The 16,299-nt window shown below is 44.8% G+C and overlaps 3 protein-coding genes across 12 annotated transcripts in view; 2 read left to right on the top strand and 1 right to left on the bottom strand.

Moving 5' to 3' along the window:
* The window catches only part of LOC139540664 (myocardin-related transcription factor B-like), a 65,149-nt gene extending 55,990 nt beyond the window's left edge, over window positions 1-9,159 (top strand). For all 5 annotated transcript variants that reach the window (XM_071344698.1, XM_071344620.1, XM_071344535.1 and 2 more), the window contains 6 exons: window positions 300-462; window positions 2,135-3,010; window positions 4,103-4,270; window positions 4,389-4,499; window positions 4,602-4,662; window positions 4,770-9,159. In XM_071344698.1, coding sequence (XP_071200799.1) covers window positions 300-462; window positions 2,135-3,010; window positions 4,103-4,270; window positions 4,389-4,499; window positions 4,602-4,662; window positions 4,770-5,278 — 1,888 coding nt within the window. In that variant the 3' untranslated portion in view covers window positions 5,279-9,159. The remainder of the gene's footprint in view (window positions 1-299; window positions 463-2,134; window positions 3,011-4,102; window positions 4,271-4,388; window positions 4,500-4,601; window positions 4,663-4,769) is intronic.
* LOC139540966 (U11/U12 small nuclear ribonucleoprotein 25 kDa protein-like) lies at window positions 8,871-15,030 on the bottom strand. 6 transcript variants are annotated; one of them, XM_071345184.1, is made up of 8 exons: window positions 12,645-12,661; window positions 12,182-12,213; window positions 11,683-11,724; window positions 11,046-11,201; window positions 10,761-10,886; window positions 10,580-10,660; window positions 10,265-10,412; window positions 8,871-9,914 (listed from the first exon to the last, which is right to left on the bottom strand). In XM_071345184.1, exons 4-8 carry the CDS (start codon window positions 11,191-11,193, stop codon window positions 9,806-9,808), a joined length of 612 nt encoding a protein of 203 aa, XP_071201285.1. In that variant the 5' UTR covers window positions 11,194-11,201; window positions 11,683-11,724; window positions 12,182-12,213; window positions 12,645-12,661; the 3' UTR covers window positions 8,871-9,805. The 6 variants fall into 6 exon arrangements, with proteins under 6 accessions (XP_071201285.1, XP_071201201.1, XP_071201370.1 ...); XM_071345100.1 differs by lacking the exon at window positions 11,683-11,724 and having other exon boundaries at window positions 12,645-12,715; XM_071345269.1 differs by lacking the exon at window positions 11,683-11,724 and having other exon boundaries at window positions 10,761-10,883; window positions 12,645-12,715.
* On the top strand, window positions 15,023-16,287 carry LOC139541214 (DNA-directed RNA polymerase III subunit RPC10). Its single transcript, XM_071345657.1, has 3 exons — window positions 15,023-15,153; window positions 15,281-15,368; window positions 15,633-16,287. The coding sequence occupies exons 1-3, from the start codon at window positions 15,043-15,045 to the stop codon at window positions 15,758-15,760; spliced, it is 327 nt and encodes a 108-aa protein (XP_071201758.1). The 5' UTR covers window positions 15,023-15,042; the 3' UTR covers window positions 15,761-16,287.
* Window positions 16,288-16,299: the final 12 nt, after the last annotated feature.

The following is a 16,299-nucleotide window of genomic DNA, read 5'->3' as shown; positions in this document are numbered from 1 at the left end:
TGACTGACAGCTTTGTGTTGAGGGCGGTTAGTACATTATCGCTACACCTGGAAGGCAAACATAGTTTCCTTTGAACAATGTGATTCAAGCAAACAATCCTCCCTAACAGAATAAGTCCACACCTGGATAATAGCGATGTAATCTGCCACATCTGTTTCCTGCACAGCTTCTGTTTGGCTTAGATATAGTATTCCTGTGTGCATTGTCCCGGGCGGAGACCGTTGAATGATGGGACATACAGGAAACTCTTTCTCCCATTCGAACACTAAACCCTCCTCCCGTTGTCTGTGTTCCTACAGGTCGACGGAGGGTCAGAACAGCTGCTCCAGTGTGTCTCTGAGTGGCAGCAGTCTGTCCAGTCCCATCATGGTCTCTCTACCCAGCGCTGCCCCAGCACGGTCTAACCAGACTCTGACAAACCGCAAGCTTGGTGTCCTACCTGCCAACCTGGACGAAATGAAGGTGAAGCTCACTCCTGCTCCGTACAAACATAGATTATTTTACTCAAACAGAGATTTTCACTATATGATAGATATAAACTCAGCAAAAAAATAAACGTCCTCTCACTGTCAACTGCGTTTATTTTCAGCAAACTTAACATGTGTACATATTTGTACCAACATAACAAGATTCAACAACTGAGACATAAACTGAACAAGTTCCACAGACATGTGACGAACAGAAATTGAATAATGTGTCCCTGAACAACAGGGGGGGTCAAAATCAAAAGTAACAGTCAGTATCTGGTGTGGCCACCAGCTGCATTAAGCACTGCAGTGCATCTCCTCCTCATGGACTGCACCAGATTTGCCAGTTCTTGCTGTGAGATGTTACCCCACTCTTCCACCAAGGCACCTGCAAGTTCCCAGACATTTTTGGGGGGAATGGCCCTAGACCTCACCCTCTGATCCAACAGGTCCCAGAGGTGGTCAATGGGATTGAGATCCGGGCTCTTCGCTGGCCATGGCAGAACACTGACATTCCTGTCTTGCAGGAAATCACGCACAGAACGAGCAGTATGGCTGGTGGCATTGTCATGCTGGAAGGTCATGTCAGGATGAGCCTGCAGGAAGAGTACCACATGAGGGAGGAGGATGTCTTCCCTGTAACGCACAGCGTTGAGATTGCCTGCAATGACAACAAGCTCAGTCCGATGATGCTGTGACACACCGCCCCTGACCATGACGGACCCTCCATCTCCATATCGATCCCGCTCCAGAGTACAGGTCTCGGTGTAACGCTCATTTCTTCGACGATAATCACGAATCCGACCATCACCACTGGTGAGCCAAAACCGCGACTCGTCAGTGAAGAGCACTTTTTGCCAGTCCTGTCTGGTCCAGTGACAGTGGGTTTGTGACCATAGGCAACGTTGTTGCCGTTGATGTCTGGTGAGGACCTGCCTTACAACAGGCCTACAAGCGCTCAGTCCAGCCTCTCTCAACCTATTGCGGACAGTCTGAGCACTGATGGAGGTATTGTGCATTCCTGGTGTAACTCGGGCAGTTGTTGTTGCCATCCTGTACCTGTCCCGCAGGTGTGATGTTCGGATGTACCGATCCTGTGCTGATGTTACACGTGGTCTGCCAATGCGAGGACGATCAGCTGTCTCCCTGTAGCGCTGTCTTAGGTGTCTCACTGTACGGACATTGCAATTTATTGCCCTGGCCACATCTGCAGTCCTCATGCCTCCTTGCAGCATGCCTAAGGAACGTTCATGCAGATGAGCAGGGACCCTGGGCATCTTTCTTTTTGTGTTTTTCAGAGTCAGTAGAAAGGCCTCTTTAGTGTCCTAAGTTTTCATAACTGTGACCTTAATTGCCTACCGTCTGTAAGCTGTTAGTGTCTTAACGACTGTTACACAGGTGCATGTTCATTCATTGTTTATGATTCATTGAACAAGCATGGGAAACAGTGTTTAAACCCTTTACAATGAAGATCTGTGAAGTTATTTGGATTTTTACAAATTATCTTTGAAAGACAGGGTCCTGAAAAAGGGAGGTTTCTTTTTTTGCTGAGTTTATTAAAGGGCAGAGCGCAGCCCCTAGGCAGTGACATGTTGTATGGAGATTTATTGAGAGGGCTTGTTTTTTGTTATGATGACTCATGACTGTTCATTATACCTGGCCCGTAGGTAGCTGAGCTGAAGATGGAGCTGAAACTGCGAGGTCTTCCGGTGTCTGGCACCAAGACTGACCTGATAGAGAGACTAAAGCCTTATCAGGAGATCCCCAGCAGCCAGGCTGCCACTGCCATGGTGCTGACAGGCTACACAGGGGCCCCACAACCTGAGAGCATGAGCTCCACACCTCCTGTGTCCCCCGCGCCCTCGGAGGTCTCCAGCCTGGGCATGGAGGAGGCTGGGATGCCAGGAGCTCTTTCCCCAGCTCGGCCCACTCCTTCTGGGTCGTCTCCCCACCAAGGCCGCCTGGAGGACAGCCCAATGGAGACCAGAACCTCAGCGAAGGACGAGCGACTACACGAGAAGGAGCGTCAGATCGAGGAGCTGATGAGGAAGCTGGAGCAGGAGCAGAGGCTGGTGGAGGAGCTGAAGATGCAGCTAGAGGTGGAGAAGAGGGGTCTGCCCAGCCCTCCAGCCCCCATGGCCCTGGCCCAGGTCAAAGAAGAGGGCAGGGCCGCCTCAAACTGCTCTGCCCCTGCGCATAGCCCACTAGCAGTGGTGAAACAGGAGGAGCCCAGCTCAGGCCAGGTGCAGACATCCCCCCTGCCTCAGTTCTTCATCAGCCACCAGCAGGTGCATCAGGTCCTCAGACAGCCCCAGCCTCAGACCTCGCTATCTGGCCAGCCTGGAACACAGATCCTGCTGCCTGTCTCCATGCCCACCAGCACTGCCACCATTCAGCTACCGAACAACAGCATTAAGCTGCAGGTCAGAGAGCCGGTCCTACAGACCACAGTTAGCACTACAGCTCCAGGCCTCATCCAGAAAACAGAGGCCTCAGCACCCCACCACCACCAACACACCACCCAGACCCAACCCATGGCACAGGTGAGAATATATGGTTTAATTTACTCCAATCCCATATTTAGAGTGGGATATTCCCCAAGCTACTGTCTGCAGACACCATTTTACCCACCTGTATTGTAGTGTCTCTGTGTATTGTGTTATAGTACTCTCCATGGGCTGTGTGCTGCACCAAACCATAACTAAATAAATTGCTGTCTGGTCTGTGGATGAATTGTTCCACTGAATAAATTGCACATCCTGTTTTTGTGCCCTTTTTCTGGGATAACACCATTTCCAGAGACACTTTATAAATCGCTGGTTACATTCTATTGTGATGGGCCGGCCTAATCACATTTCTTAGGGCATTAGCCGTGTTTTGAAAGCAGAGAGTCTCCCTCTCCAACTTCTTTAATATTCTCTTCTCTGGGTGATTTATCTAGTGTGTTGCCAAGGTAATAGCAGGCCTGGCCAGGGTGATGAATTCCTCTCCTAGTCACATCAAAAGGAGAGCCGGAGCCTGTCTAAGCTCCGGTTACTGGAGCAGGTGCTGACTGACGGCCAGGCAGACAGCACACTAGACTACGCTGTCTGCTCTCGTCTCTATAGGACCAGGCCTGGGTTCAAATAGCATTTGTTTTCCTTCAAATACTTAAGCTGTGCTTGACTGGGCCTGCCTGACAAAAATTTTACCAATTGAATAGTCCCAAAAGTGCACCCTCCGTCCATCTGTCACTCAAATGCAAGCTCAAGCAAACACTACTTAAGTGAAAGATGTCAAATACTATTTGAACCCAGGTCTGCAGAGCTGCACTGGGCCGAATCAACAGCCAGCTAGAATTAGCAACAGCAACTGCAGCACAACACTCATTGAAGAGTGCTCCCACACCCAGAAACACACTGCTTTGTGTTGCACTGCACTGATACCCCATGCCTTTTATTATGTCCCTAGAGATTGTGTACTACCACATAATAAAACATAAACACTTTTTATTCCTCCCAGAGAGAGTGTGTACCCTGTCCAACCACTGTGTGCCTTCTAAGGGAGGGTGTGTACTACTACAGCTGACCAGTATTTATCTGCCCCAGAAGGAGTGTGTACCACGGGGTTAACCACTGTTCATCATTCCTCTACAGATGACAGTCCCACTGTGCACCACCACCACCTCAGGCTCTGGGTTCCAGTTCAGAGCAGGCCCAGGTCAGACAGAGATCCCCCAGTGTTTCCTAAACACTTCCCCAGGGAGCAGGTCCCCTGCCAGGGCCTTGTCCAACCAAGCAGTCCCCAATGGTCCAACAAACAAGGTATTGTTTAAAAACTGCATTATATCCACGTATTCATTTAGTTGTGTTGAATATGTGAACCGCATAGGTTGTTTAGAGCTTATAGGGATTAGATCTCATTGTTTTTTCTGTCCATCAGTCCCCTTCTCCCTGCCAGCCCAACTTCTCAAACCACGTCCCCAAGAGTAAGGACCCGCCACGCTACGAAGAGGCCGTTAAACAGACGCGCAGAATGCAGACTGCTGCACAGGTAATAGAGCTTTTATAACACCCTACTAAAACACACTGGACTGACCTTCTAGGTCTGTTAGGCGCTGAGGCAGGTATTGACTGGTCTTTATTGTCTATGCAGGTACCCACTGCAACCAGCCAGCACATGGACGACCTGTTTGACGTGTTGATCGAGAGTGGAGGTGAGAAAAATATTTGACTGTGGTTGGGGTCTCCTCCTCTCCATTAAGACAGCTGAGTCCCTCCCTGGCCATGAATCCATCATCTCCCATGTTATTTTCTTCTACAGAGATCTCCCCATTCATCAGACAGGACCTTTCCTTTCCAGACAAGCTGCTTCCTGTGACCGCCAGCGTAACCACCCTGCCCTTCAACACAGTGCTATCCCGCCCCCCGCCCCAGATCCAGGTGGCCCGCCCACCCGCCCCCACCCTTAACCCACCGGCCCCACCCAGCCTGACAGCCCTGGCCATAGACAACCAGCTGGAGGCCTTCCTGGAAGGCACGCTGAAGGGGGAGACTGAGCCCCAGACACTGAGGTTGATGGAAGAGCTGCACAGTCAGCTGCTGGAGCACTCCCCCCACTCCCCCATGGACACGGACACCACCGGGTTCAACAATGTCAGTGCACCCCCCTCCAGCTACCACCTGGACCACACCAACCTGGACAACATGGAGTGGCTGGACCTGACCATGCCCGGGCCGACGGGGGGACTCAACCCACTGGGCCTTCCCCCGTCTGGGGTCTTCTCCTCTGACTTCCTGGACTCCCATGACCTGCAGCTACACTGGGACTAAGGGGCGTCAATGTGACCCCCCCCCCCAAACAGGCCTGTTCAGACAGAGGGCTGTCAGGGAGAGACACACACATACTGATAAGTGAGACGGAGAGGTCAGTCCTTCTCCAGTGGAGGTGGGGGAGGAGAGTGCAGTGCTGCTGGCCTTGAGTCCCTGTGGGAAGTTCTGTGCAGGGCTACAGCAGCACTAGTGGTGGATCTCACTGCTCTGAGCAGCTCAGAGTGCTAGAGGCATGGACCCTCCTTCGTCATTGGATATACAGTAAAGCTGTTTCCCTTTGAGGTATCGTCCCTCATAACAGCCACTCATTCTAAGGAAGGCCCGCACCCGCTGGGCTGTGGTATAGATCAACGGTATGAAGAGGTTGATCTCCCCCTGTGGTCTCTTTCAGAAGAGAACCTTGTCTGAGGAAGGGTGGTCTCTCCTGAAATGGTGTTACAGTAGATAAGGAGCGGGATCAGGAAATGTGATCCCGGCTCAGGATGAAAACTCGCTAGTGGAAACAGATGTTGACCCAGGTGTTAGAGAATTTCACGCCTGGTTCTGACTGCGCCAGTGGCATGGTTACTGACTGACTTCCGTGATAAATTTGACAGACAGCGCAGAGAGATTGTATATATTATAAGCCTATGTCTACAGTAGCAGTAGTCTGTCTGCTCTGCTGCATACATCACTAAGGCAGCTGTATTACAGTCCTGTGTATGTATATGACATATTGGAATGTGGTATTAGCTTAGCATTATGGCTTTGTAATAACTGCCTTTGCTTTACTCAGTGCCCGCATGCGATTCCCATCACGGGAGAGAATTGGACACAGATGCTAAAAGACTGCACATATTACATTATGCCTTATAAGACCATTTGCCAAATATCTTGCTATTTTCAACGCGTTGCTTTCACTTAATTCAACTAAAGACTTTCCAAAGAGTACACAGAGTGATGACTGATAGTGTTGTAACTAAAATAAAGCAGGAGACTACTTAAAGTGAGTGTTGACAGTAGGCAGCCTTATATCATGTAAGATAAAACAGTGAGTGCACGAAACCCACATTTAGTATCACTGGTTGACAATACGAGAGCTGTCGGCCTGAGAACTCTTGAATTAATCCAAATTAGAAGTTGAGAGGCGTCACATTTTTAGCAGCTGTTGTTCTTACTCTATTCTTGTGTGGGGGAGTGTGGGGGAGAGTAGAGCCAATGTGAGTTTGTTTACCAAACTACAACGTGCTTTGCCTGAGTGTGCATGGGGTCACAATAGGTGGCACAGCACCCCACAGCGCTGCTGTAGCTAGCTAGCCCAGGCCTATGTCCTTTATATTATCGACAAAAGAGCCTTTCAAAATGTTCTCTCTCTCAACCCTATTGTCAAGTCTGGAGTGGATTTATCCCAATGTACAGATCAGCTGAATCTTGCTTGTTTATGTGTGACGTGCAGTGCACATGAGCTAGAGCTGGTGTGTAGAGCTGGTGTCTGTGTGTGCACTGCACATCTGTGTTGCATATCGCTTTTGCTTGTTTTGACTCTAGGAACTGGCAGAAATATAGCCAGTAAATTCCCCTCAGCATTTCAATGGCTCTCTTCAATATACCGTCTGACCTTAGTTGCCTGACATATCGAGAACAGACAAATTGACATCATTCAGTTTGACAAGCCAGGGAGTCACAGTGAATCAGCAGAGGTGGTTCAAGGCTGTCTTGTGCTTTTGTGATCAGCTTAGCAATATTTGTGGCTATAGTCCCGCAGGTTCAAATGTAAGCATAATTATTTTGTTGTAGTAGGCCTAATGTGTCTCTATTCATGAAGCCTTAGTCCAGCAGATTATGTAGGGTCGGGATTTCGGCCACTCACATCACATCAAGAGGCAACCTTTCAAAACACATTTCAAAACCCATTTCAAAGCAGTGTGTGATCCATATGTACCATTACTACCAACAGATGGGTATTAAAATGATCTCCACACTGTTGTAATAGCCTTGGTTTTCACTCCTCTCTCCCAGTTGAAGTCTTCTTTTCGGTCAAAATCCTACATGATTATTGCAATCGTACACATGTAGTTAAAAATTACATTACAGTGACATATACTGGGCAAAGATAAAATGTGAAAGCATTTGAAGTGTTGAACCGACGGTTGAAATGGGTTAAGGTAGAGGTGTTTACAGACGGTTTGACTTTACAAAAGTTGGCAGTCCTCTTTATCAAGCAGTCTGAGCTACGCAACGGATAACTGCCTTTACTAAATTGCTGAAAGGTTTCTGTGTTTCTAGAGCCCCCCCAAAATGTAAGAAACTTTAAAACACTAGTCAGCATGATAAAGTTTGAAGCACCAACGACAGCATAAGCGTTCCTTGGAAATACATTGAGGACAGTGCTAAAGAAATATGTCATTTCAACGGGTTTGATCAATTATAGCCTACCTGTCTGTCCCCTACCAAAGAAAATTACTTAGAGGTCCAATGCAGCCGTTTTTAACTCAATATCAAATCATTTCTGAGTAACAAATAAGTACCTTACTGTGATTGTTTTCACTTAAAATGATCAAAAAGAAACAGCTCCTTAGCAAAGAGCCATTTCTCAGAAATAATTTTGCTAGGACTGTCTGGGAGTGGTCTGAGTGGTGAGGGGAAAACTGAAAACTAGCTGATATTGGCAGAGAGGTTTGGAACTCTTTCTTATTGGTCTATTAACTAATTTACTGCCTGGCAAACCAAAACTCCATCCCACGTAAACGGGCTGAATTTTCAGGCGGTCTTTATAAAACAGCTCTAAAGACTAAAATGGCATTATCATAATTTTCACAATTTCACAGTATTATTCCAACCTCATAGTGCTGAAACATACACTGAGTGTACAAAACACCTGCTCTTTCCAGGTGAAAACTATGATCCCTTATTGATGTGACCTGTTAAATACACTTCAAATCAGTGTAGATGAAGGGGAGGAGACAGGTTAAAGAAGGAATTTTTATCCTTGAGAAAATTGAGACATGGATTGTGTGTGTGTGCTATTCAGAGGGTGAATGGGCAAGACAAAATATTTAAGTGCCTTTGAACGGGGTATGGTAGTAGGTGCCAGGCACACCGGTTTGAGTGTGTCAATAACTGCAAAGCTGCTGGGTTTTTCATGCTCAACAGTTTCCCGTGTGTATCAAGAATGGTCCACCACCCAAAGGACATCCAGCCAACTTGACACAACTGTGAGAAGCAAGCATTGGAGTAAACATGGGCCAGCATCCCTGTGGAATGCTTCAACACCTTGTAGTCCATGCGCTGACGAATTGAGTCTGTTCTGGGGGAAACGGGGGGTGCAACTCAATGTTAGGAAGCTGTTCCTAATGTTTTGTACAATCAGTGTATATAAATGTTTTTGAATGCACTGGTCCTTTAAGAGCCTCAATGTCACACATTTCTGTTAGAAAAAACAGACAAAAGCACTTAAATTGCAAAGCAGTTTACACTGTGAGTGGATAAAAATGGGTAGCTAATCAAAAAAACATTGCCTGCTCCTGATAGGTCTTTGTGCACAACTTTGTTTTTGTCTGAGCATCAGTGTCCCATTGATCATGTGTCCAAACTAAAGAAAGGGAGAATGAGCTGGAATCAGAAGTCATTTTATTTGTACTATACTAGTATAGCCCCTTCCCTTGCAATGGTGTATTGATACATAGTTAGTATGCCATACATTTTGCACATTGTGTATATATTTTGTCATGCATTTTATTTTATACAAATGTAGCACATTAGCTCTTTTCGTACATTTTATACAAATGTAGCACATCTAAGCTCTTTTGTATTAAGACTGTTTGGTGTATACAGTATGCGTACTACTGTATACCCATAATGTATATATATAGCCTGTTTGTGTCAATAAAAATGGTCATGTACATTGTGTGTGAAAATTATTCAGCTGTGTTTAGTAAATAAAACAACCATATCATGTGACTTTTTGTTTATCAAGGAGTTCCAAACCCTAACACAGCCACCACTAGGCTTGGATAAGTCACATGCAGCTTTAGAGTTCACAGACCTTGAAACACTATTTTCCTCTTATGTTTTACAATTCACACAGGCTTTTTGCAGGTCAAAAGAAAATATTAACATTTGATTTATTTATTAGTTTCTCTAATAAATTGCATTGATGAAGACATTTTATTCCAAGAACAATGCCATACACACTAACTTCAAATGTACAGGATGCAGCCACAGTTCTCACAGTATGACTACATCGTCATCACAGGAATGATGGGAGTGACACTGACCTCAGTACAGTTGTTGGGAATTTATGATCACTTATCACTCAGCAGAACATGTTTCACTATGGCTTGGGTCCATTCAACATTCATTGTCCATGTCCTCCTCATCCACTGCTGTCTTGTACCTGCATGATGGGACAGGGTGTCTACTGAACCCCAAATGGGTCACCTCAGATTCATGGTAGATCATGTAGATCATCTCATCATCACAAGGGGAGATCTCCATGCCCAGTCTGAGACCTGTTTATTAGTCTCTATGTACATGTGGGCCCTTACTTCAGAGCTTTTTGATGGTGAGTATTGAACTTCGACACTTAGGACATCTATGCGTGACATCTTTGAAGTTATCAATGCAGAAAGGGATAAGGCAGCAACCAGCCACACAGCTGAATGAGAATAGACCAGAAAATATAGTGTTAAACTTTGCATTCCATCAGGTGATGTGATTATCAGATATGACACTAGCCCAAAGGCACTGGCTTTTGTTACAAACTGGAATTTGCATAGTACTGCAGGAAACAAACATCTGGAATGCAGTCTCCAAAAAGCACCTGTTGGCAGCTCTACTTAAGAGACCTAAGAAGTGTTCCTATTCTTTGTTAACCGAAATATCCTACTCCCTCCAACTCTAGATGAAGCATAGAGTTGAAAACACCTCATTGTCGACCTCCTGTCCATTCAAAGATGGCAGACAATTGGTAGTAACACAGCAGTAAGACAGTGCAGGTCAACTCACCCAAGTATAGACATTGTGACACAGACCAGACAGGCCACATTGCCTACTGAAGTGACAATCTCTGTGGTGATGAACTGTCGACAATGTGGGCACTGGGTCTGAGATGAGCAGGGAGGAAGTTTCTGGATGTCCAGGATCACCTCCGGAGCTATGGAGGGAGTGTAGTTGTGACCATATGACATCACTCATCTATAGGACTAGCCTCTGATCTAAGCAGGCCAGGAAAATAATTGTAGCAAAATGGGCGTACCGCTTGAAATAACTCACAAATGAACAAGTTCACACCTCATTTGACTCTCAGTCCAGGTGTCTCACCTGGTATAGAGGGTGGAGCTTCAACAAAGACAACAGAGGGATCAGGGAGAACAGACACGCCCCCCTGACTGATGATGCACTCTGCAAAGGACATTAAAGGGAGACAATCATGATCAGAATGTGAGTATTAAGAGAGTGCTGTGTGAGGACAGTATCACCATAACGGAGGTAAAGTAGACACCTTTTCTTTGGTCCTTGGAATGGAGAATGTTATCTTGGTTTTCCTGCAGGGCTCTCTTCTTCTCAGACAGCTCCTGCAGTTCCTGATCAATGCATTGAATCTCAGTCTGCTGCTTGGATCCCTCTACTGGACAAAGAGAGGTAATACATGTCTCAGAGGGAGTCAGTGATGGAACACATCAGCCCTGCTGGGTCATAGCTAGAGGACACATCACACAGTACATCCATGCCTGCCATGTGCATTTACTCAATAATAGCGGTTCTAGACAGTGAATTTCCTCTTTACCTGTGCTATTGTTGTTGGAACGGTTCCTGAACTCCTGCAGGATGGTCAGCATGTTCCTGCGGTCGATCAGTTGCTGCCTCCTGAATGACAGTTGGTTCATCTCCATGGAGATCCTATCCAGCTCCCTGTCCTCAGAAGAGCCAGACATCCTGGGAGCTGAAAAGAACCACCAGCATCAGACATCACAAAGGTGGAACATTTCAAACACCACCAGTCAATGCTACCAATCAAGTAGTCCGGTTTGAAACGCATGCCAGTCGCCCAGAGACTTGAACTATATAGTGTTACGCCAACAATTAAATTTGTTCAGATGATTGGGTCATGAAGTTAGATTCATTCAGATCAATTCGATCTATTCCTGTTATGCAACACTTGGATGATAAGCCAAAAGAAGACACAGCACTAACTTTATGTATCAATGTAAGCATCAACCTTGCACATCTACAAATACTTCATACCAAGACAAACTAATGTAAGGAGATCGCGTTCTATTTGCACAAGTCAGATAGATTGATGTGACCCAACATTACTAAAAACCAAGAATAGAAAGATAAGAAATATATTTCACATTTTCTCTTATCCATCTTAGCTGCTGCAAATTAAATGATTACTGTAATGAGACAATATATATTTTTACCTGGTTGCTCCCAGATTGTGCAGTGGGAAATGTGATGCTCCTCTATGTACTCCAGGAAATAGTGAAATATTTTGTTTCAGTTTTCAACAAGGACTACAGGAGATATTTACATATTGTGGTTGTACTCTCACTGTTAGACCAGGCGGCACACCCAGGTCTGGTTAAATGATTTAACGCCAGATAAAATTCTAAAACATTTTCACTGAAATTAAGTGATATTTCAGGGGGGTTTAGGTTGCACTGTAGCCTTTATTCATATTTGAAGTGGCACAATTTGACTGTACAAGATGACAAGAGAATATGTCCAAACAATAAAAAATTGAGACCGTACGAAACATTCCACACAATCATATCTACAACATGTAAAAACGTTTGAGATGTCAATTGAAAAACCTTTTAGACATCAACTGAATCATGTCAGTGTATGAATATAGTTGCTGTACATCTCCAGATTGAATCATAGAGGTCTGAAGCAATGGGAACTGTGCAGGCAACTCACAGAGTAGGCAGGACTCCACACGGTAGTGAGATCTGAAGTTAGAAGCACATAGAGCAGCGTTATTCATTGTTCAACTCAATGTATTATCAATAATATTACCCACACGAGTTATTCATTGTTCAACTCAATGTATTATCAATAATATTACACACACGCATTATTCATTGTTCAACTCAATGTATTATCAATAATATTACAAACATAAAATATATATTTCAAAGGGTTGCCAGTGTTATACTCCCATGGGGAGTGCAAGAAATACAAATGTTGAGTCCTTTCAAAATTAGCATTATCTTATTATAATGGAAAATGCCACAGGCGCATAAGACAGTGGTATTTTCCAATAGCTTTTCTCTCGTTCACACAGCCATAAAATTGTATTAGTTACAGTAATCATTATAATGGTATCACTTGGCCTGTGAACATCTTTCAGGTGAGATCATAGTTCAGAAGACTACTGTACCTCCGTTTCACTTCTTCCTCAGTCTCTTCATGAATGTCACCTCATCTCTGTTTCTGATCCCATAACTGACAATAAAACAATACAAGAAATGTTGTTTTCAGTTAACAAAAGCATTATGTAATATACTCCATAATTACAATGGTGTTTGATTGAAACTTACTCCTTTAGTTTCATTTTGTCATCATCAAGCTTCTCTCCTTGAAATACGAGATGAAAGGTTCTCCATACGTACCTCCTGCACAAGAAAATAAAAACTGTGTGTGTGTGTGTGTGTGTGTGTGTGTGTGTGTGTGTGTGTGTGTGTGTAACTATAGTTGTGGGGACAAGAATTTCCCACAAGAATAGTAAACCGGTGGGCCTCCCGGGTGGCGCAGTGGTCTAGAGCACTGCATCGCAGTGCTATGCTGCGCCACCAGAGTCTGGGTTCGCGCCCAGGCTCTGTCGCAGCCGGCCGCGACCGGGAGGTCCGTGGGGCGACGCACAATTGGCTTAGCGTCGTCCGGGTTAGGGAGGGTTTGGCCGGTAGGGATATCCTTGTCTCATCGCGCTCCAGCGACTCCTGTGGCGGGCCGGGCGCAGTGCGCGCTAACCGAGGGGGCGGGTGCACGGTGTTTCCTCCGACACATTGGTGCGGCTGGCTTCCGGGTTGGAGGCGCGCTGTGTTAAGAAGCAGTGCGGCTAGGTTGGGTTGTGCTTCGGAGGACGCATGACTTTCGACCTTCGTCTCTCCCGAGCCCGTACGGGAGTTGTAGCGATGAGACAAGATAGTAATTACTAGCGATTGGATACCACAAAAATTGGGGAGAAAAGGGGATAAAATTAAAAAAAAAAAAAAAAAAAAAAAAAGAAAGAATAGTAAACCATTTTCTTTTGACCAACTGGGGACATTTTCTTAGTCCCCAGAAGGCCAAATGCTATTTCTAGGGGGTTACGGTTAGAATTAGTGTTAGGAGCTAGGGTTTGTTTTAGGGTAAGGGTTAGGAGCTAGGGTTAGGTTTAGGGTTCATGTTTTCGGGTTAATTTTAGGATTAGGGTAAGGGTTACGGTTAGGTTTAGGGAAAATAGGATTTTGAATGGGACTGAATTGTGTGTCCCCACAAGGTTAGTGTGTGTGTGTGTGTGTGTGTGTGTGTGTGTGTTTGTTACCAGCTGACGTGCTTTACCCCACCCTCCCGTTGCTGTTTCAGCTCCATGAACCTCTGGATGGCTTTCTTCAAATCCAGCACCATAGCATTCTGCACCACCACTATGGCTGATCAACACACATTGGAATTTCACTTACACACACACAGTATCATTCATCTGACCTGCTCAAATAGAACTAAAATAAGGTATTCTACTTAGAAACATCAGTCAGAAACTCACGCATTACTTCGCCATCCGCTTTGCATACACGGACAGTCATGGCTTGGCCATACTCCAGGGCAACCTGGGAATTCACCTCTTCCAGAGTCACCTGCAGGAAAGCGACAGACAGTAGTGAGACATTGGTTAGGCTGGAGGACTTTACATCATCAAATAGATACATTTCACCAGTATGGATTAGGTAACCAACCTGAATGGGAAGGTCACAGAGTAGAGGGTCCTGTACAAGGCGAGCGAGTCCTTCTTCAAAGATGTCCAGGAATTCAGAGTGTGGCAATGCTTCTTCATCCTCCTCCTCATCTTCCTCTTCAACCTCCTCTGGTTGTTCATCCTCCACTTGGTTCATCTTTCCCTCTGCCTGTCCTAACTCCTCTTCCTTTACAGACAGTCCCTCGTCCAGGTGAAGGGACTTGGTCTCCTCCCCCATCATTTACACTGTGAATAGGAGTTTGTAGCTAAAGTTGCTGACCAGTTTATGTTAGCTAGCTAGCTATTTCATGTAGGATTAGCTAGCTAGATAAAGTAACTGATTTTCACACCTTATACTCTATTGATCAACGTGTACAGTAAAATATATATTTCGTGATTACTAAAACATACATAAACTGTAGCTTAAAAATAAAGTATATTTGGTAAAGTCTGAAGCTCTGCAATCCATGCTAAAACATTTAGCGACCGGCATGTACGTCACCTACCACATACCGGAGTCAAACTCTCCCGAGTGGAGGTTCTGACTTGTACCGATTTGGGATACTGCTATTTCTATCATCATTGCTCCATTTCTAGGGCTATATTTATAATATAATACAATATAGTTAACTTTAAATATAAATTATAATTATTTTAACAAAGAACCATAAAGAAAGAGCAAATGTTGTTTCTTACCGAACCTTTTTAGATGTAACAACGTTTCACACGAGTGTGGAGGTCAACAACGTTGTCAGGGATTTCTTAATTTAGCTAAATGATTGAAATAGATGTATAAACCTAGCTACATTGTGAGATCGGTGCTGACCAATTTAGTCAAAAGAATATGCTTCTGTTTTGTCCAACATGTGGGAATGTGTTGATTGTAGAGGAAGGACAGAAGTGCTATCGATTCGCCTGCAACACATGTCCGTACGTGCATAACATTACTAGGAAGGTAAAACGAACTTTTACTTAATTCCTAGACTTCTTGCCAAGTAACTGATGTGTCTGTCATGTGTTCTCTCTTACAATGTGTCATTTTAAAACCTATTGATACATTAACATGTCCATCTTTCCCATAGGTAAACAACAGGAAGTATCCCAAACTGAAAGAGGTTGATGATGTGCTTGGTGGAGCTGCAGCCTGGGAAAATGTGGATTCCACGCCAGGTAAATTACCAAATCACCTGCATAATTTACCTAACATTTCAATCATTCTGTGGTCACTGGTTATCCACGCCTAAAATGATAGAACACTGGCTGGATTGTAGCCCAAAGGCTGGCAGATGGCATAGCTGGATTAGATTTGCCCAGCCTCCTCTGTCCTGTGTCCACCACCGGACCTATAGAGGGCAGGTGGTCCTAATGGGCAATATTCACTGTTACTTATAGCCAGGTATGTATTTACTCTAACCCTCATTTTGTGTTCTTTAGAAAAATGTCCCAAGTGTGAGCACCCCCGAGCATTCTTCATGCAGATTCAGACAAGATCTGCAGATGAACCGATGACAACGTTCTACAAATGCTGCAATTATGAGTGTGGACATCGCTGGAGAGACTAAACTAGTGTTCAATTGGATCTCTACTTGAGAACACTAGTTGAGTCAGCTAACCTGGTTTTATGGTGTATGTGCTGTAGCCAAATCTTCTGTTGTCATGCCAGACAGCTTTGGCATAACCGTGAATAAACAGATAGGAGTTTGCTAATAGCACAAACAGACTGGACCACGTGGCTTCTAGTTGACCACACCATTGGTGCCAAGCGTGTTGGGGGAAAAGTAGCAAGAGTTGATGTAATATACACTTCTACCAAATGTGCTTCATACACGAGTATGTCCTTACTTTATTTAGCATTGTGATTAGTTAACTTCTCTGGGTTTTGTTTCCTATTACATTCAGAAGTCACTTCCAATTTATAGCTGAAGATACATAATTTGTGTTTGAGTAGTTGCCAAATGGCCAGAATCCATTGTTTGAGTCATTATTTTATTTCTCCTAGATGTTTTACATACTATAAAAATGACTGTTTTTGGATTAAAAGACTATGACCAGCTGACAAATTACTAATAACATAAAATCACAAATACTGGTTTGTTTTGTT

Source organism: Salvelinus alpinus, chromosome 1 (genome assembly GCF_045679555.1).
Source record: "Salvelinus alpinus chromosome 1, SLU_Salpinus.1, whole genome shotgun sequence".
Classification (NCBI taxonomy): domain Eukaryota; kingdom Metazoa; phylum Chordata; class Actinopteri; order Salmoniformes; family Salmonidae; genus Salvelinus; species Salvelinus alpinus.
This window is presented reverse-complemented; position numbering and strand designations above follow the sequence as displayed.